The following is a 21,702-nucleotide window of genomic DNA, read 5'->3' on the forward strand; positions in this document are numbered from 1 at the left end:
GGAGTTGCCTGTGTCGGCAACAACTCTTATGTAGATGGCACACGAGGGATGGCGCGTTGATCGGCTCCTTTAAGATGACAAATGGGCAGAGAGTGTTATTGTCTTTGATTGCACGCCTTACATCATCTGTATGTAGGAATAAGAGTGCTATACTTTATCTTTAGCCATTTTATAAATATTTAAGTCTTTATAGTTGCCTAAAGATATTAAAGCATATTTTACAGTAGTCGGAATATAAATATTATATATAGCGTAAGATACCAAAGTAGTTTAATGAATTCATAATTTTCTGTTCACATTTATTGGAATGTGCTTTATGTTCCAAAAGTTCCATTTAAAGAATAAGATACCATTCTGCTTCCTGACAACACACCAAGTGTTGGCCAGTGTTTCGGGCGGGGTCTCAGTTCCAGGGTCTATAGAGGCTTTCATTAGGAAGCAGGGAGGCAGGAAGGCAGGGCCCTGGGATATATTTCTCAATCCCTATGTTTCAAAATACATATAAATAACTTTTTGAATAAACAATTCTGGTGCTTATTTAAATCATAAAGCTTTCCAAATACAAACTTTTTATAGCCCCTTTCCTCTATTGCAAGGAGGTTAATTCAAAAAAACATAAGGATAATAGAGATTTGGTTTGTAATTTTCTTGTCCTCCCCACCTCATCCCCTTTTGCACATAGGGACAAAGGCCAGTATACAGCCTGAATCAGGGTATTGATTTGGACAGTGACTTCCCAGTCCATCCTGTACATTTCTCCCTATGATAAAGAGTTTCAACTTGTTCTTTTATTTTACTAAATGCAATGGAGTGACAGAGAGAATATAACTGCATCTCCTTTTAATTTTCCAGTAAAATGTAAAGACTTTCCTCTTTAATATTTCACAAAGTTTCTCCAGCTCCCAGCGGGAGTCCATGCTGGGTAATGTTTGCTAATTACCAACAACAAAACTAGACATACAACGCTGGTAAATTACCTGACCCTTTCTATTTTAATGAGACAACAAGGATTTTGCGAAGTGATGTTGTTTCACTGGTTAATGGTGTCAGCAATGTTGTAATTGTGGGTTGAGACACATTAGCTGAACAACCACATGTAGAAAGGGCTTTCTCTCCACAAGCCCTTTGGAGACTAGAACCATATTATCATTAAGCCTTTGCCATTTGCATGCTGCTAATCACTTACTTTATTATCCCGCATATCCATTGTCTTTCTTTAATTGCTCTTTAAATTAAAATTAAAAATAGTTCTAAAGCCCACGATGGCTGGGGTAGCATCTTGATTATGAAGATAACTTCAAGCAAATGGAACAACTGGTAACATATTGCCAGGATTATGAGAGAGCCCCACTGTTATGTACCATGCCTGCAGGCCCCAGGGGCCTAATTGTGGCAGTTTCTCTTCCTTTAGCCCTTACTGTTTGTTTAATAAATGGTTATTTATGGCCTTTTTGGCCATTATAGCAACTTTGGAGAAAGTATATCCCTCTCATTGGTTTGGACACTGAAATTTCATTCTCTCTGGGCAAAGGTTTAAAATTGAATTGAAAGGCAGGATCTCCACGAAAGTTTGTGAGGGCCTCTGAAGAGAGACCCTCTTGATTCTCCTTGTAGTTTATTCTGTAACAGGTTACTTTTTAATTTTGGGGTCATGAAAGAGATATAACCTTCTGAACTGAAAGGGACCTTAGAGTCATCCTCATTTTACGGATGAAGAAACTGAGGACCAGAACGGTTGCCATGACTATGATCACACAGCAGGAGATGAACCCAGATTGTCATTAGCAAGTGGAGTGGACGCAGGGCTCTTGGAGGGAGGATCCTGTCTTATGGGCTACTCCTGAGAGGGGAAACAATGTCATGTCTTGTCTTGTGATATGCAAGCGGCATGGTTGCCGTGGTGCAGTGCATTTGGTATATGTCTCTTGCATGCATATATCAGTGTATTTGTTGATACAGATTATGTGCCAGGATACTGGGAAAGAGAGCTGTGTCTTCCATTTCCTTTATTTAAAAAACCTATGGGTAACTGCAGTCATTCCTGAGTATTGAGGGATTAAACTCAGAATTATCATGGTTCTAATATTAAATATGATGCCTCAGAATTAGGGTGATAGGTTTTCCAGAGACAGGAAGGATTGAGGTATTGCCTTGTCTGCCTCAACTTTACAGATGAGAAAGCCAAGTTTGGATAAGACGTTGAATCCCTCTAAGTTCTCACGGGGAGTTAGGTCTGAAACCAATGATTTTTGATTCTCTGACCATTTCTCTTGTCAGCAGTACCAGTCTATTGTTGATAGCTTCCTCATCCTCATCATCATCATAAATAAGTTAGTCTTCCTAGGTTGTCTCCCATCCAAGTACTAAGCAGGCCTCACCCTGCTTAGCTTCCAGGATCAGACGAGATCGGGTGTGTTCAGCATGGTATGGCTGTAGACGATAAGTTCTTTTAAAGTGTGTGCTTTCTCTGTGACAGGCACTGTTGTAAGCACTTTACCTATATTATTTAACTTTTTAATCTTCATGACATATTACTCTCCCATTTTACAGATAAGGAGATTGAGCCACAAAATTTAAATAAATTGCCCAGATCATAAAACTGGAAATCGAATGAAGCAGCACTTAAACTCATACAGTTTAGCTCGAGAATTAAAGTTCTTACTTATGACATGGCTCATTTCAGGTTATGGTCCAATGATATTATTGATCATGGTATAAATGGAATTGCTCAAAATCAAACTAGCACCAATCAACCTCTTCTTTAATGAGAACTCTGTGTGTGTGTGTGCCTGACCCCAAAGATCCCAGTTGTATAGTCAGCTGCCAGCATAAATATAAATGCAGAAAAGCTTTAAAACTTAAAAGAAAAAATGTCCAGTGCTTTCTTTTAAAGGATGATCAAATGTTTGGAACCTTGGCTGCTATCTTGGGCCAAGCGTTCTGTCTCTAGAACCTTTCAGAGACAGCTGGCTGAATGTTGTCGGTGATGGGATTCTGCTTTTCCTGAACTGTATGGCAATGCCTTGGATCACTTGACAAATCCATCCTTTACAGCTACTTAATTTTCTGTGCACTTAGATATGGATGTTTTAGTTTGCTTATGATTTCGTAGCTCTGCTTTTTGCTACATTGGCCATTGATTCATACTAAACCAAACAACTGGGGCCCATTTGGCATTTGGTGTTTTAGATGTAAAAGGACATTTGAACTACATGATAAATGCTGAAAAACAAAGCCCATGGCACTAAGAACATAAAGAAACTGTTTATAATGTAAAGGTGGTTACATTTTCAGTCAATCTATCACTTTAATGAGCTCTTTGCATTTCTTTGATTAATGTTCACAAAGGGGGGAGAAAAAATTGATGTAATGGAAACAAAATGATATGTATATAGTCTTGGCAGCACAAGGGAGGTTTCTGTGTGTTTTATTAGTATCCACTTCATATCACTGTCTTGCAGTGTATATGTCTACCTTTTCCCTGGCATAGTATGCCTCTAGTTTACTGGAAATGTGATCCAGCATGAAAAAGGAGATCCTATATTAATGGCAAAATAGTCTTTGTCCTCTGGTGGTGGCAGCAAAAAGGGAGGGTCCAGAACAGGAATTAAGAATTAATAATAATAACAGTAAAGAAAAAGCATACATACTCCATGCCATGCTGAAATGAAGAATCCAATAGGTATTGAAATAAAAAAAAAAAGAAGACAACATGAAAGATGCTTTAAAAGCATTAAACATTAGTTTCTAGTAATTACTACACAATTAGTAGTGATTTATGCAGTTTAAGGTAGTGAATAAAGGGAGTGGATTGATTCTTCATGAAGTAACTAAATGTGGGGAGAGAAGTTAGTTAAGGCAGTCCTTTTGGAGAAGGTGAAGGAAGGGCAGGAGCTGGGATGGGAGGGAAGTGAGTGGGCAGATTTTCTGAAGCAGGTAAGGCTTGGTGGGAGCAGGGATGAGAATCAGCAAGTACCAGTCTTCTGTGATGGAAGCCAGCTCTGACTGCTTCTCCCTTCAGCCAAGTGCACGGTACTATAGATTACCATGGGCTCTTTAGAGTTACATGAGCTCTCCGCACCCTTAGCTCTTATAAAATGGTGGGAAGTTGAAATAGGGAGCTGAGAACCCTGAAAACTCTTTTATGGTATGTTCTTCTAAAGCCCCTGAATCTGTAACTTCTGACTGGTCACTTCCTTCCTACAACCTTAGTTTCTTCAACTTCTAAAGAAAGTGGGTTCTCAAAATGACCTTTAGGATACTTACAGCTCATCAAGGTGAGTCCATCCACTGTGTTAATCAGCTGCTCTTAGCCCATACAGATCACATAAGGTTCAAAGTTTTAGTTTTTTTTCTTCTATTAGTTTATCATTTTGGTAAATTTTTTTTTATTGCATAAATAAAATATTTATTTGAGAAAATTTAACAATGACTATAAGAAAAAAGAAAATATTCATTCCCTATAATTTTACCATTCAAACATAAGAAAGTAGACACATTACTTTTGTTTCTATACATATAAACACTTTCCCCCTCAAAAATGGATTGTACATATTTTATATGATCTGTGTTTGTCCACAGATATTTTATCATGGTCATTAAATATTTTTAAATATTTTTAAATATTAAATATTTTTCTGCATTTTTTTTAGTGGATGTATATTCAACAATCAACTTCCAAAAACCTAACATTCACATTGCTTTCTTTTTTTATGTGACTTTTTAAATTTTTATTAAATTATTAGAGTAATGTTGGTTAATAAAATTAAATAGGTTTCAAGTGTACAATTCTAAAATATATAATCTGTATATGGCAATATGTTTTCATCACCCAAAGCCAAATCTTCTTTCATCGCTGTATAACTGAGCCTCCTTTACCATCTTCTACCTCATCTCCCCTCCTTTCCCTCTGTTAATAATCATACTGTTGTCTGTCTCTGAGTTTTTGTTTGTCTTCTTTACTTATGTGTTGCTTTCTGTTTTATATCTCACGTGTGAGTAAAATCAGATGGTTCTTGACTTTTTCTGTCCGGCTTACTTCGCTTAGCATGATTATCTCAAGATGCGTCCCTGTTGTCACCAAAGGTAGTATTTCATCTCTTCTTATGGCTGAGTAATAGTCTATTGTGTATATGTACCACTTATTTTTTAAGTTGTGAGATAAATTAGGAAGGGGTAAAAAGCAACTGAGAAGTTGTGGAGAATTCGCTGTGACACCATGAGCTCTTGGACAAATGAAGACATTGGCCAGGTTAATATTCGGTTTCTTTCCAAATCTGTAGTTGTATTTAAGCTGTGACTAGCTTTGTCTTTTTTCCTTCTTTCTGTCCTTCTTTCCTTCTTTCTTCCCCTCCTTTTTCCCTCCCTTCTGTCTTTTCTTCCTCCCCTTCTGTTTCATGTGTGTGAGACTTGTCTAAGTGCTGAATGTATCTTATGAAATTTAATGGGCAAATAACTGTAGAGGACTTTGATTGATTGATTTAGTTCAAATAAAAAACTCAAACTCTAAACAAGATGAGATACTCTACTCAGGGGGTAAAACTAGCTTCCCAAGGCATTTCTCAAATACAATCTCTAGAAAACAGAACTGTTAAATGTATCAATGTTACTTATTATAAATAAAGAAATGGAGGGGTGGGATATTGGCCCAAGTCTTGTTCCTGGACACTAGAAGTGAACAAAAATCCTCAAATCAAGATATAGTCACTTGTTTCAATAGAAAATCAGACATTCATGAGCCATTTCACCAAGAAATGTTACTGTACCATTTGGGACATTTTGGGTGCAAGAGCTAGAAATCAAGCTCAAAAAGGCTTAAGTATAAAGGGAGTCATTTACCTGGGGTGCTTCTGGCTTTAGGCACTTTTGGGTCCAGGAGCTTGAATGATGTAGAGCTCTATGTAATTCTCTTCACCTCTTTATTCACTTGCCCATAGTGGGCTAAATGGTCACCAGCACCCCTATCCTTACATCCTCTGGCTTTGCATCTGCAGTATCTTTAATATCTTTTACATACAGTCCTGCAGAGATCACAGATTGGTCCCAGTTTGGAGTACAGGCCCATCTCTAAACTAGACACATGGCCAGGATGTTGGGGACCATGTTGCTGTAAAGTCAAACTATCTTGCTTCATGTTGCCATCCTGTGGTCAGAGTGCAGACAGGGTTGTTCCCCACACCACCACCACCAAACACTGTGGAATGGATGCCTCATGTGGACAATGAATTAAAGCGGGACAGATAACAAGTATCAACTACCCTGGTTCTGCCACCAACTTGTGACTTTAGAAACAATAATCTCACTGCTCTGAGCCTCAGTTTCATCATCTGTAAAATGGAGAGATTGATTTGAGGATTTCAAAATCTCTTGCATCTCTAATTTAGAATGATTGGTAAAGAAGCAAAAGAAACCCAATGATATATTTTAGGTTTTTCAGAATTGATTATTTATATGGTTTCTAAGCTCTGTCTTTAGGCTCTGGGTAGGGGATAGTTATCAACTGTAAGCACATGGGTTATTTGAAGTAAAGCAGATAATACAGTTGAAATTGTCAGGGGAGTTCACGTAACATTGACCTCTACCATCATGTTGGGGGCGCTCCTAAGTAGAAAGTGGTCAGTTGGGCAGTGTCAGGGGAAGCTGCTTCCTTGGTAAGTAGTCGTATTTTATTGAGTCAGCTCTCATCAGTTGCGTGGCTTTCATGATTCAGGGCTCAAAATTTGCAGAAAGCCACTGAAAACTACTATGAAAAAAATATTATAATGTTAAATTGAGGTTTTTCTGTGGCCAGATTTCTCTTGCAGACTTTTCCAAAAATCTGTTTCCCAAACCAAGTCTTTACAGGTGGATTCCACCCCACCCCACTTAGCTTCCCCCCCCCCCCCCCGCCACACACACACGTTAGAAAGCAATGTGCTTGTATACATGGAATTTTCTTTACTTCAGCTGCTGAAGAATTTGTTGGAATACATACTGCAAAATGACTGCTGTGGCTATTACTGTATTTGCTCAGGGGAGCTATTCAAATGCCTCATTTATTGGAGCTTAATAGATTAAAAGTCCAAATTGAGTCTCATGATATAAGCCTAATCAAGTTCTAATCTGCATAATTTTCCCATAAGCAGCAATGGGAAATTTGGATAATTTATGTTTCAGCAGTTGCCAATCATGTATTAAATGGCATTGTTGCATTTACTTATCAAAATATTTTTATTGATCTTCACTTCATCTGACATTTGGCTTCGGGAATTTTTTCCTGACATTAACAAGAAATTTAATTCATCTCATAGATGATGTCATATGAGATGTTTCTCTTGATTTTAACATGTCTTTATAGATCATTTTTAACAGTGATCTTTCTGTTTTACAACTTCATATTGAATACCTGTCTCAGCAAACCTAGATGACTCGGCCTAATTTATTTCCCCAGTTTCATATACCATATGGATTTCTAACCATCATTTATATGCACACAATAAAAGATAATTTGGCCTACCATTTAGACCAATTTCTTTATGTTAAGTCTATGAGGTTGGGGGAAGCACTTACCTCCGTTCCCCCACCTATTCTAGGGGAGGTGATTGATAAGAATTTCTATCTCCCTCTCTCCCAGCAAAGGCTTAGGGATTTAACTAGGGAAGATTTAGAAAGTACTTTGTGTTTTCCTCCATGGAAAAGTACTGTAATAAAGCATTTATTATATGTACTGAGTTCTGTATGCTACCATACAAAAGCAAGTTAAGCATAACTACAATGGGTCCCCATTGTTATCTGCTATTGTTTAAAAGTGAAAACAATAAAAGAGTAAGACTGGCTCCAGCCTCAAACTTGCCTGCTGGGGTCAGCACGTGAAAAGTAGAGACCATTGCACACAGATGGAAGGCAGCATGGGCTCTGAAGTCAGGCTGCCTGGCTATAGCTCTCAGATATGCTACTCGTCAACTGAGTATGCTTGAGAAAGTTTTTTGACTGCTCTGAATTTTATTTTTCATATTTACAAAATGGGAATATTAACAGTTCCTACACTTATAGGGTTGTTGTGATAAATAAACGAGGTGGGCCCATGAAAATCCTAGTACAGCTCTGCCATATTATAAGAAGAAATATGGCATTGTGGTTTAGAGGAAACTCTGGAGCCAGTTTATTCAGGTTTAAATCTAATCCCTAGATGTATGCCTTGGAGCAAAATGCTTACCTTTACTGTGCTGTTTCCTCATCTGTTAAATAGCAGTATCTGCATAGGATGGTTTTGAGAACTAAACTTATTCAGAATTTAGTACATAGTAAGCAATCAAGAACTATTGGCTATTTTTGGTTTTGAAGTTCTACTTAACCCTGCCTACTTCATTCTCAATTATCTTAATCAGTCTAGACCTAGAATGTCCTTGCATTTCCATTAAGTTCCATAAGGACTATGACATCTAATGTTTTTTATTCTCTCATGCATTCATGTCTATGTTACCCTGGAACCGTTTTCTAGCTATTTCCTCTGAGCCACAGCCTTTCTTCACTTGGAACCACATGGTGCCTCTTAGATGCTATGTGTGTGTGCGTGCATGCAGCAGGTACCCAGAACAATTAATAAAATTGAAACTTTGGTGATCTCTTTATTATCCCAGTATCTCTTCTCCTTGCACTTCTTAGGAACAGGTCAAATATTTATATTAAATTATTTGATTCAAAGCCATCCTAACTGAAATGCCCTTATCTAATTTAACTAAAGGTGACTTAACCTTTTACAACTTCCCTGGCAGAGGCTGAATGCTGCCAACCCTTGGAATAGCCAAGATCATGAAAAGAACATCAGACACTACTAATTCTGTTCACCTGAACCCAAGAGTAACACATGTGAATAAGAATACAAATGCTGAAAAAGACTGTAGAGATTCGTGAAAAACATTTTAGGAGCCGGAGAAACAAAAAAGGAAAGTGTAAGCTCCTAAATAATTAAAGAAGTGGGAGATTAGCTCTAGAATAGAAGACTCCAGAGAGAATCTTTAGTTTCTGTAAGGAATTAAGAACCTTTCATACATGAGGATTGCTAACCAGTTTTGCAGCATACCTAAAGAAAATCCTAGCTAACTCCATATTCGAAATCCTCTGAGCTTAAATATTTTGGATTGTATTTTTATCACTGAATGGATATGATTATTTCTACATTTATTCATTCATTTATTTCATTGCCTTTATATTAATTTTCCATGATTTTTCTGTTTGTAAAAATTTCTTTTTTAAAAATCTGCCAAAAGCTACCTCAGTTCTATGTCCATAGGGGAGCAGTGGTTATGGATACTGTGCCTATTCACAAATATTTATTGTGTACCTAGTAAAATATTAACATTGGTAGTCAACATTTTTGAGTACTTCCTTCATACCAGGCATCATAGTAAATGTTTTTAATACATCATTTGATTTTATCTTCACAACTACCCTATGTAAAAGTTACTTCCAATTTACAGACAAGGAATTAGGGGCTTGGAGAAAGTCTGTGCTATGTTCACAGTTACATGGCAAATTAGTAGATGAGCCAGCATTTATACCTAAGACATTTGACTTCAAAGTCTATGCTATTCACTATTCCACTCTGTTTTTTCTCTCTGGGCCAGGTGTTCGATAGCCAATCTAGGAATTTTAAAGAAATAGAAAATATGCTTTGTAGCCTAAAGTTCTCATACAGGGCACGGAGTGAGCATGCTTCACAGGGGACAACGTTGGGTCCATTTATGCCTGATAGCAAAGGAACTGAATAGATAACAAAAACTGGTCACATCTGTCCCTGATGATTGGAATGGGGAGGGGCCCTCAATGTAAGGAGATCAGATAGTCATTTTTAAACCAACACTTGCCTCCCATGTCCATGCTCAACAGAGAGCAATGAGGACACAGCTAAAGAATCAGGAGTGCATTTCAGTAAGAACCTAGGCCATAGATGATTGAACTTGAATCTTTTCCTGATTGAGAATTTTTTGTTCCATCTCTCTAATACCAATATTTCTAGTCAATTCTCCTGGCAAAAGAAGTGGTCATTTCTAAAATTAATTTCTCAAGTATTTAACTAATGAAGAGAATGTTTCCCAATTTCGCTATTCTCTAGTTGTAGGTTAGAACCCTTCGAGTATGTTCCATGTACCTGTGCTTTCATTTGCAGAACTGGAGTGCAGTTTTATATAGAGAGAATTAAAGTTCAACCACATATGTATCTACTACAGTAGACAATAATGGGCTGGGGATCAAGACAATCAGAAACCTGGACACAATTTAGACCTGTCCCTTTATCAACAGCTGCTGTGATGAATGGGGTAGATGCCATCAGGTGGCATCAAAGGCTGTATTGCCTCATTCATTCAAATGAAAGATGCCCAAGTTCTATTCTCTCCAAGGTCATTTCGGGAATCTAGGTCAATCCTGCCATTTCCAACCACAGTTGTTTTTTTTTTTTTTTTTCATATTAGGGCCTCTAAGAAAAACAATGCTAGTAAATTCTATTCATCTTTAACACAGCTCTACATAAGGGGGGAAAAATGACAAAGTCTATTTCTTTTCTCTTTCTTTTTGCTTTTAAAAATGTGTGTCTAGAAAGTATCAAAAGAAAAAGCGACATTATAATTGCTGAAGTTTTCTTGCCAAGAAAAGCACCCTGTTCTTGGGGGTCATGTGTAGGAGAAAGAAGGACCTTTAATGGAGAAATGTCTTTGGACACCTACCATAGTTTGTCAGTTTGCAGATGCTAATGGAACCAGGCTTGGCGATTGAAGGGGAAAATGGAATATGAAAGCAAAATGAAAGAGGCCTATGAAGCAAGCCTGTCATTTCTAAATGAAGGTTTCATGCAAAGGAATTGAGTCTTTTCACAGCTGAAAATGGAATTTTTAAATAAGATAAAATAAAAGGACACTTTGGCTTGTTGCAGATTCTGTAATGAAATACAGTCTGCTAATACCGTGACCTGCATTTCTCTCTGTTTTATGGGTGCTATTCCTTGACGTAAAACCTGTATTTTCTCAAGTCAGCATTTGATGATGGATGTCAAAATACAGGCCATGTATTATGCATATAGCATTACCGATTTAAGGTGTTTACTTGTCAAGTTGAAGAAATTCAAAAACGTCATATCCACTGAATCTGCACAGCTGTCACTTGCAGTTTTTCATGCTTTTTGAATGAAACTTCTGATGAAAACAGTTTAGTTTTCCCCTTCACTATTCTAGGGGAAGAAAACAGCTAGCATTGAAAATGCATGTTATTGGTTATATGGTTGGCTAAAAAACAAACATTCTAAAGTTTAGAAAGATGGACACTGTGCTTTCATTTAAAATTACTTACCCTGTGCACAGTATCTCAATATAAAAAATAAAATTAAGTGCAATAAGGGTATGAAACATAAATAAAACTTTTTTTTCCCTGAAAGCATGGTATTCAATAGTATAAAATGTATACACAGAAGAGCAAAAAATAGGCAAACTTTTTTATATTTTTCTGGCACTTCATGCATTATGTACCCCCAAAACAGCAAACAGATATTGAGTATCTGTCATTTCATTCCTGGTAAAGTTTCACATATACCATAATGCCAGATTCAACCCACTGTTGTCTGTTACATTACTAGAGAGTAAGTCAAGAATCTGGTCATACAATCTATTTGGAATTTTGTCCTTGGGACCTTAGCAAGTAACTTTGTATATTTAAGTTCGTAATTCAATAATAAGCTCATATAAATATCCATCAAGGGCAAAGAAGAGAAACCCAAGTGAATGTGTCTGCCTGTCTTTTAAGTGGGGGAGCAAATTGGGCCTTGCAGCCAGCATAGAGCTGATGTACTTCACTTGGTAAAATTAATTTTGACCAAAAGGATGTATGAGGTAAATAAATGTCTCATATTTTTATGTCTTTATGTACGTCATTAAAGAGGTAGAAAGTCAACCTAGTTGGGGTGATTTCTCACCCTCACTAAACTTGAAGTTATGGCAAGGCCAACCTCATTGTAGTATGTACTTGGGATTTGGGACCGAGATCCAAAGAAGCCCAAATTGCAAAAATCAAAAACAAAGTAGGCTACTTTCCAATTTACTGTGCCCACATCTACTTTTTGATTTCTGTGTAAGGCACAGAAATCAAGTGTCCATTATGAACAGGAGGCAAATACAGCAGTCAGGGTCTCTTCATTATGTATTATAATCTCACTTATATATTTATAAAATTTCATGTAGTAAGAAGTCCTGAGGTCAGTTAATTTTGATTCTAGGTCCGGTTAATTCAGAAACTCAAGGACAGTTCTTCCTGTCATTGAATTTTTCTATCATTCAGTTCAGTCAATATCATTTAAGCTGATTTTGTCCTCAGCTGGTGCCCGTCCTAGTTAGGTGATGGCTGCCCAGTTCTGGGCACTACAGGCACAAAAGCAATGTCCAGGGGATTGAAAGAGAATCTCTCCATATGTGGTTCTTTTTAAGACCCAGGAAACTCGTCCTTAAAGCCCCCAAGCAGATTTCCTCCCACCTCCCCTTGGCCAGGCTGTCACTCACTGGGAAGAGAATAAGCAATCGATTGGTTTAAGATAGCAAGACTGGTCAGGTTATGCTTTAGTAATGAAAACAGCAACAAAACAAATCTTACTGTCTTAAAGCAACACAGATTGCTTTTTTGTTCACTCAGAATGCTTTGTGGGTCTAGGGTACTGTATAGTGCTGCTGCCCAGCCTTAATCTTCATAGTAACTCATATTCCCACAGTTGCCATGGCCTGTTTTGTTCACCTTTCATGGGCCAGAGCATTTCCTATGTCACATGGCTGTATCTAAGTTCAAGGAGGCACTTAGGCATAATTCTCATGTATACCTGGAGAGAGAGGGGGACAAATCTCTGTGAGCAAGACGAGATCAATAAATGGTATAGACAAGTTTTTAGGGAACTATCAAAGTGGGTTAGAGTTATTTATAACAATCTCCAGTTTGTTCTTCTGAAAAACAACTCATCAGAGTTTACCCTGGGATTGCTAATTGTTGACCTATAAATCATGCATTATATACACATGCGCACACACAGACACACACACACACACATACATGCACACACACATACACACATATTGGATTGGGTAAATACTCTGAACTCTTGTTATTTCCAAATTTTCCACATCTCTTATTTTTCTACCTTCTCTTTTTCCTTCCCAATAGGTTTCACGCCTCCAGGAATGGACAGATCCTCTCCAGACAACAGCCCAGTGCACGGGATGTTACGCCAGCCATCCATCACGACTGGGGTCAACATCCCTATCATCACTGAACTAGGTAGGGGTGAATGTCAGCTCTGAGTGGATTTTTTGGTCCTCTCTTGCAACCATGTAGGATATGAGGAGGTTGGCCTATTGTTTAAGTCCTTGAGCATAGTAGGCTCCAGTGGGTTTGTTTTGAGGGAGGTTGGAGAGAGGTATGAGTGGAAATTTATCAAATTATCAAATGGAAAACTGATCTAACTTTCCTCTGAGATGAATGGACAGTTTACTTCCTGCTGATAACTTTTTCAAGGAGTGTGAGATGATGGATTTGAGCTTGGGGCATTAATTAGGGAAGAGGGAAGGGAGGGAAGACATAGTCCATGGACTCTTGGTAATTTTCACTGGCAACAGCTCTGGACAGCTCCTACAGTCAGAACCCCCTATTCAAGTCTAAGCCAAACCATTTTGAGAACTGGGGAGAAACATTAGACTAATATGTCAGGACTCTGCATTTATTCTATCCTCCAACTTCTCAGACAAAGGCCATTTCAGTGAGTGCCACTCAAGTCCAAAAAACGATGGGGTTATTAGGGCCATGATTGTTGGCCATAGAATCCAATTTTTAACCTGGCCATGGCACTCCCTGCTACCACCTGTGAACTCGCAAAACTGCACAGTGGTTTTCACCTCCCAAGACAAATATTAATTCCTATGGTCCTGATCCTGGGTCTCTTTACTTTAGAATGTTTCCTCTGTTATTCCCTCACTCTTGTCTTTTTCTGTACTTTCCTCCACTCCCTTTCCCCAACCCTTAAATGCTGTATCCAATTAGCTAAACCTGGCAAGTTGCCTTTGGTATCAGTCAATCAGGAAAAAAACAGTGGGACACACATTCTAATGATAACTGAACTGGGTAAGAAGCACTGTTTTCCTTAACATCAGTATCTCCTTTTGTTCTGTTGTTGGTATTTCCAACCATCATCAGCTTGTTTTTTATTTTACCGGCTGTAACAGAAAGGCTACCCCTTGGCACTGCTTTGAATGTGTTTTATTTGTGGCTCTGGTTGGAATCGACTGTCTTGTTCTGGCCTTTCTTAATGATTTTTTTCCCCACATAGCATCAGTAAACCTTTGATCACACCCATCTGACCTAGCCGTTGTTTTCAAAGCATCTTTGCTCTAATTCATTTTCTTTGGCCTGGGCCTTTTTTTTTTTTCTTTTCCATGTGTCCCCCTGCTCTCCCGCCTTCTCCCTTATATTCCTCTTCCAACACACTGTCAGTATGACTGACATGTCTTCACAGCTCTCAGAGGAAGTCAAAGGAGAAATATAAAAATTTTAAGATAAGAAACCCAAGACAGTGCCTTCCCTCCAGCTGTTTATTTTCCTTTATTCTGACTTTATTTGCCTTTTTTTTTCATACTAGGCCCTTTCTCAGAAGCTCCGGTTCTGAAGCCATAAAAGCAGCTAGCTCCTAGGGAACCTTTTCTTACTAAAGCCAGATTTCAGAAAGGGTGCCAAAGATGAGGTTAGTAGCTACTGAGGCACAGCCCTGCACTCTGATCTGCACCCTGCTGGCCCAGGGCCTTCTCTGGGAGATTCAAAGTGGACTCATTGGGAAGATGAAGGGCTTGGTTATGACTACATTTGTCAAACTCTCCCATGACTTTCAATAATTTGGTTAATAACTCCATGAAAGGTACTCCTCGGCACCTGGCCTCAGAACTGGGGATTGATCTTCTAAATAGAGACAGCAAAAGTGCTTCTCAATGGAGAGGTGGATAGAGAGGTGGGAAGCACCTGCCTTCAAATGACTTAAATGAAACTAACATGCCATTTTCTTGGCCCCAAAATATATTTCAAAATAAGATAGCAGCTTTTAACACAGTAATCTTGCTCGCTAGGTGTCTAAAAACTAAGGAATAAATTGTCCACCACTCAGTACTGCATTATATTTAGACGTAGCTATTTATCAGGACAAATTCACTCAGGTCAAGGAGTATTGCACTATTTTTTTTTTCCAGCAGCAGAAGAGGTCTTTTTCAGGTTTAGAGAAGTTGGCTAAAAGCCTAGGCTTCTGGACTGTTCTACTCAGAACCTTAGTGTAAGAGACCCAGAGAGCTTGTGCAGCCCAGACTTCTGGTTGGAAAATTCATCCAAACATCCCCATCTCAGAAGCCTTTAGAAGCATTTCAGAATCATCACTGCCAGGAAATTCTTTTTCCATTTGAAATTCATGTGCTGCCAACTAGCTGGGATATCTCGATTTGTGATTAGAAGAGAAAAGACTTGATGTCCCAAATCTGGGCAAAAATTCAAGCATTCGATGAGTATCACTGAATCTCCTGAAGCCTTTGTTCCTCACCGGATGTCTTCCATGAGCTCAGAGAACCTTCCATGTGTTCCCATCACCCTTACTTTCTGACGTGAGCCTGATTTCCCAGTGGTTATACCACCTTTAGCAATCACACCGTCATCCGACCACTTTGCCTTCTTGCGTGCCCACAAATACTTACTGTTTACCTACATGTTCTGAGATGTGTTCTGCATTTCACCAAGCCAGTAAAATGCCTTTTGAAAACCACAGATGATGCCAAGATCAAACAAGTTTTTTCAATGCTGTGGTATATTCTAGTCTTCATCCATTTGGAGAGTCCCAACTGATATTTGTGGGTCAAAAGCCTGTATAAGATCCACAAGGGGAAAATTTGTTTAAAGCCGTTCAACTTGACTGTTTCCCAGTTGTATTTAACCTCATAGATTTTGGGGTGATTGTTTAAAGCAGCTACATAAATACTGTTTTGTGAAATAGGCTTTGGGTGATACTGGCTATTCTCCCTCCAAGTCAGGGTAACACAGAACGGTATGAGGGATTTTTATTGAAACCTGGCTTGTGCCTTGGAATTCCTTCCCAGTGTCTCAAATCCCTAGCTTGCTGAAAATCTAGTCATCACTTTCTACTTGTCACCAATCCCCTCCAAGTCTAGTACCAACCCTTCTCCATCATCTTGAAAAAAGATAATAGATGCCGTTCCTTTTGGAGTATCCATACACATGCCTCCTTGGCTATTACAAATAATTAAAACCATGCCCCTCTGCATGTTTTCCTAAGTTGAAATTTCCTGATTCATAAAGCAGGAAGACTGAGCTGTGACACTTATAACATGCTTTGGGGTAAATGGAGGGAGAGGAGGAAAGCTACGAGTTGACCCTAGTATGATCCCTGAGCAAGGCCTATGTGCTTCTGAGAGGAGTGGAAGGAAGCTGGACATTTCCATAACACAGTGGGTGGGTAAAAGTTTGATGTCAGAAAGGCTATCCTTTGAGTAGCTAACATTCATCAAGGTTCTGGGCCAGGCTCACCAAGCACAGTCTAATCGGCACCTCTTGACAACCTCTTGAGAGCTGCTGTTACCTCCCTATCTTATAGAGGGAGAAACTAAGGTGTAGAAAAATGCTTTGCCTAAGAGCATTAGTGCAGAGCCTGGCTCCGAACCATAGTTGCTTGTCCTGCATCTTGTACTTTCACTCACGAGCCTGTAATTCAAGTGCTGCTGAGACAATGCAGACCCAGAAGTGATAAACTTTGGAAGAACAGCTCAAAGAATCCTGCCTCATACAATAATCAAAAACAAAAGTTAAGAAAAAAATGTTATCCAAAAAGTTACTTTTGGAAAAAACAAACAAACAGACAGTAACTCTAAGAAAGAAAATTAGCTGCTAATACATTTAGAAAGGAATCAGAAAAAGGAAACCTCATCTATTCTTTTCCTCAAAGCATGAGCATTATTTCAGAAATCACAGGCAGTCATTTCCTCCTCACCACGCACTCTACCCCCTCTTACCTGCTTTGCAAAACTGAACATTTCTGAAGCCAAGATGGGAATGGAAATTAATTTATCACTTAATTTTTAATAAGTTAAAGACATCTCAGTGACACAGCCAGTCAGTCTGCACGTGCATGCCAGAGGAGTCCTTGAGGAATCCTCAGATGGAAATAAAACACAGCATCAAATGCTGCATCTGCTTGAGCTGAAGCACAGAAAAGACTGAACCGTTTAGAAGGGGAAAGGGAGAACGTGGGCATCCCCATGCACCTCGGGATGCAGAGCAAGTCTTTGTCAGCAAGCAGCCAGAGACAGCCCAGGATCCATCTCACCTGGAGTTGCCTTTGTATTATCCAGGGCCTGTCGGGTGTGGGCCCAGATTCAGGGCTGGGACAACAGCCACAACTCAGGCCCGTTGCCAGGCAGGCTGCGGGTCATGCCTGTGGGTGAATTCCTTGCTCTTTGCCTCTGCTGTGCTCCCAGTCAATTGCTCTTCACTTTCTTTTCCTTGTGGCTTAACTTACCATCCCAGCATGGCTACTTGTGGCTACTCATCCTTGAAATATGTTCATCTCTCAAAGGACTTGGCTACCAAAAAACACTTCAGGGTGTTTTTCGGTCATGTTTCTAAAACTATACCAAAGGACTGACCAGGACTGTCTACCAGTCCTCCAGCAGCCTGCCGTGGGGCAAGCCTGCTTGAATTTGTTGCTCTCCAGGCCTCGGAAACTTGAACAAATCACATAGGAGCAGTCCATTGAGTCCCACTGATCCCCACCCCCAGATCCATATGGCTTCTCCCATGCTTTTCTTTCCTTTTCAGTGACTTCAGTGTTTCTAAACCACTAGCCTCCTCTTTCTCTGGCTTCACTGCCTGTGTGTGGTCTTTTGAGTTAATTCTTATTTTATGCTTTTCTAGTGAACGATACTAATGTTCAGTTTTTGGACCAAGACGATGATGATGACCCCGACACAGAACTGTACCTCACGCAGCCATTCGCATGTGGGACAGCATTTGCCGTCAGTGTCCTGGACTCGCTCATGAGTGCGGTAAGTGGGTGTGGGATAAAGGAGGAGGGCTCACACGAGAGGCTCACAGTCTGAAAAGGGATACCAACATTCATCAAACGATCACGCAAATAAACGTTTGATTATAAATTATTGAAAGTGCAAAGAAAGCTATGTATAAATATAGGTGAGCACTTGACTTGGTCTCCGGATCAGAGAAAGTTTCCACAAAGAAATAATACACATTTTATGTCAAAATCTGAGCAACAGAAGGCTGGGGCGGAGGTCGGGGGTGTGGGAATCGTAGGGAAGAATATCCCCTGAAGAAAGAAAGCTAATGCAAAGGCCCCGTGGTGGAAGAATATGACAGTCTCAAGGAAGCCAAAGAAAGCCCGTGTGGCTGGACCACAGTAAGAGAGGGGAAGTGAAGGACAAGGCAAGGTTGGACCTGCAAGATCTTGAACTTGTTCTTATGGTTTTTTCTTAAGAGCAGTGAGGAGGCATTGAAGGGTTTCAAGCTGACAAGTGATGTGACAAGGGACGTAGGGTGTGGAGGATGGTTCAGGAAGCAAGATGGCAGAGTCAGAGGCTCTCAGATCTTAGACTAGGATAGAGCTGGCAGAACTGGAGGGCGGTGGATGGCTTTGAGTGGTGTTTCAGTAAAATCGATAGAACTTGAGTGTAGAGTAAATATGAGCTGAAGGTAGAAGATAACAAAGTGTCCAGGATGACTCCTAGGTCACTGCTGGTCACCAAGACATTAGTTTTGGGGGAGGACCAGGCATGAGGGCCAGGCCTGGCCTATTCTTTGTTGCAAGGAAGGACTAGAGTAGTGGCAAAGAATGGAGAGTGGGCTGGCAAAAGGATCAAAAGCATCTTTGGTTTCTTCTATAACTTGATAGCGTTGTTTTTGCACCCTTGAGACCAAAAACAAAAACAAGTTAAAGGTAGGCCCTAGTCGAATGGAGCCATCCTGAACTGTAAAAGCCAAAAGCAGACATTAGAATGGATTATAACCCGACGATAATGATGCGTTCCTGCTGAGTGCCTTTATGTATTATATAGAAAAGCCTCTTTATTTTGGAATTCTCAAATTCGCAATTTGTGAAAATCCAGACATAGGCTGGATAAACATTGACCTTTGGAGAATCCATGAAAAAGAGTCTTATCGAACACATTAAAACCATAAACATAGCTCAGAGAGTTTTTATGCACATACATTTCTTAACGTGCTTAAAAAGGCTATTCTCCTGAATGTGTTAAACAACTGATAGGCTAATTATGCACAATTCTCATCTATTCATTAAAGCTAATCCCAGAAGGACCTCTATTTGAAGAAAGAAAAAACATAAAGCTTTTTAAGACTAATTTAGGTTATTCTATATTCCTGAATGTGGTCCAACTGTAAGCATATCTTTGTTAAAAATCAGAATTATGGATCTAAAAATAATTATGAAATAGCATTCATTTGAATTAAGGTTGGCTGCGGTCCATGACATACCGCTGCTTTCGAAGCCAAGGAGGAGAATTATACAGTCCCTAGGGAAGAACACTCTTAGTTTCCCAGGGCTTATGATCTTCCTAATGGCCTGAGGACACTGAGCCTAACCTTTCTACCTGCAGTGGTGTCAGGCTTGGTTTGGGCAAATTCCTTACACAAGCCAGAAAGAATGGTAGGTGATACTGGATGTGTTCATTAAACCACCACACTCTCTGTAATGGTCCTCATAGTCTCCAAATTCTGTTTCAGATTTCTGTAATTCATTGCTTTAGAAATATCACTTTACTTCTGATGCTAATAAGGAGGATTACAGAAGGCTGTTGTTCTCACTAAGAAATAATAAACTGTTTATAGTACAATCTTTGTTCAGAATTACAAAATACTTTATTAAAATGTTTATGTTTTGAAATTCAAATTTATAAAATTATTTCTTTTTACGTATCAGGTATTCAGTATATTTCAGGTAGGACCAGCTACATAATTTTCAAGGCCATTTTTTCACAAATTAGTAAAAATTTTAAAATGGTAACAGTAGAGCATTAAACTAAGCCGGGGACCCTCCTGAGCATGGGCCCTGGGTCACTGCACAGGCCGCACACCCTTAAAGCGGGGCCTGGTTCCAAGGAACACAGCTGGAGTTAAGCATCAGAGAACTTCATTTCTGCAAGCCACGTGGACACATGGTGGCCATGGGGTGGGAGTGGGTCCACATCTGGATTTGGAGTGCACAGCTATCTGTCTGCAGCATAGGGAGTTGGTTCTTAGAAACTCAGGAGATATCAAAGTGAGTTGGTTTGAAGTCTTTTAAATAGATATCTTTAATCTCCTTTGAAATGCAAACTAAAGTATTTGGGAGAGGGTAGCCAAGACACGTGTGGATACAATAGTCTGAGAGTAGCACTTCTGAATTCTAGCCTGGGAAAAGAGTGTGTCAGGAATCTAGTAACTGTCATTGCAATTATTATCACCAGCATCATTTATCAAGGATTCAGAACTGTGCGAGATACTTCACCTATAGTGTCTGATCTTTTGGGTAATAATATGAATCACCCTTGTTTAAGTGTTAAAGCAAGACATATTTAACTGATCCAGTTGTAATGACTTTTCAAATCACTAACCAAATGCCTAACCAATTATTCCAGACCTTGTTTTCATTGTCTAGGATGAACAAGTTTCACAGTGAGGTCTTGATCTGGGTCTTGTTCAACAGATCTAATTGAATCTAGACCTGATAAAATGTTACCTGTGATTTCTTTGCATTCCACCCCAACCTTCATATATATATTACATATAATATATAATAGATTATCAGGGACCAAGGCAATAACTAGAAAGAACTGAAAGGGTGGGTGAGAATATAAATTGAGAAAATGAGATTCCTCCGAGCAGCAGGAGCCAGAGGTAAGCTTCCATCTCAGTCATTTTCTTACAGGCAACATCACACACACACACACACACACACACACACACACACACACATCTCTTTAGATCTCAATGATCTCCTTTTTCTAGTGCTCCTCCCAAAATTTGCCATTTAATCATAAGTCTAAACATTCCCTGAATCTTGTTCTTTAAAACTCAACTCCTGCCGCTTACTGCTTCATTTGTTGAAAGAATAATGTATTGATTCATCACAGGCTTTCCTGGAACAGATAGCGATGTTACAGGCATGGCCTCATGGCTTTCTCTTGCAAATCAACAGCAGAAACACATGATGAGAGGGAATCATTATGCTTATGGATATATGCCTCTAAGACTATCACGACTGTGAAATGTATTTTTCAGAATGACCAGCTTGCTACATATACAAAGATGAAAAGAAAGCCTCTCTTTATTTAGAGTTGAAATGGGCACATGAGTATTAAGATGTTTTTTCTACAATCACCACTTGCCTCCACCATCACCCCCAATTTAAGTTCCACCTATATCAGTCATGGACTCAAGAGCTAGACTGCTTGAATGTGGATTCCAGCACTGCCATTTACTGTCTGTGTAATCTTAACCTCTCTGTGCCTCAGTTTTCTCATCTTTAAAATGAGGATAATAATAGTATCTACCTCATAGGATTTTTGAGATGATTAAATAAGTTAAAGTTGTAGGCCTTTTAGCCACACTTCTCTTGTTGAGGCCTGCTTCCACATCTGAAAGTGTACT

The 21,702-nt window shown here is 39.3% G+C and overlaps 1 protein-coding gene across 30 annotated transcripts in view; it reads left to right on the forward strand.

Moving 5' to 3' along the window:
• KCNMA1 (potassium calcium-activated channel subfamily M alpha 1) overlaps positions 1 to 21,702 on the forward strand; it is a 683,907-nt gene that overhangs the window by 630,080 nt on the left and 32,125 nt on the right. For 17 of the 30 annotated variants that reach the window (XM_036222530.1, XM_036222532.1, XM_016159436.2 and 14 more), the window contains 2 exons: positions 13,171 to 13,284; positions 17,959 to 18,089. In XM_036222530.1, coding sequence (XP_036078423.1) covers positions 13,171 to 13,284; positions 17,959 to 18,089 — 245 coding nt within the window. Of the gene's footprint in view, positions 1 to 13,170; positions 13,285 to 14,043; positions 14,125 to 17,958; positions 18,090 to 21,702 lie in introns of all 30 variants that reach the window. The other 13 variants (XM_036222528.1, XM_036222529.1, XM_016159413.2 and 10 more) reach the window with 1 other exon arrangement.

This window comes from Rousettus aegyptiacus, unplaced genomic scaffold (genome assembly GCF_014176215.1).
Source record: "Rousettus aegyptiacus isolate mRouAeg1 unplaced genomic scaffold, mRouAeg1.p scaffold_m13_p_6, whole genome shotgun sequence".
NCBI lineage: Eukaryota > Metazoa > Chordata > Mammalia > Chiroptera > Pteropodidae > Rousettus > Rousettus aegyptiacus.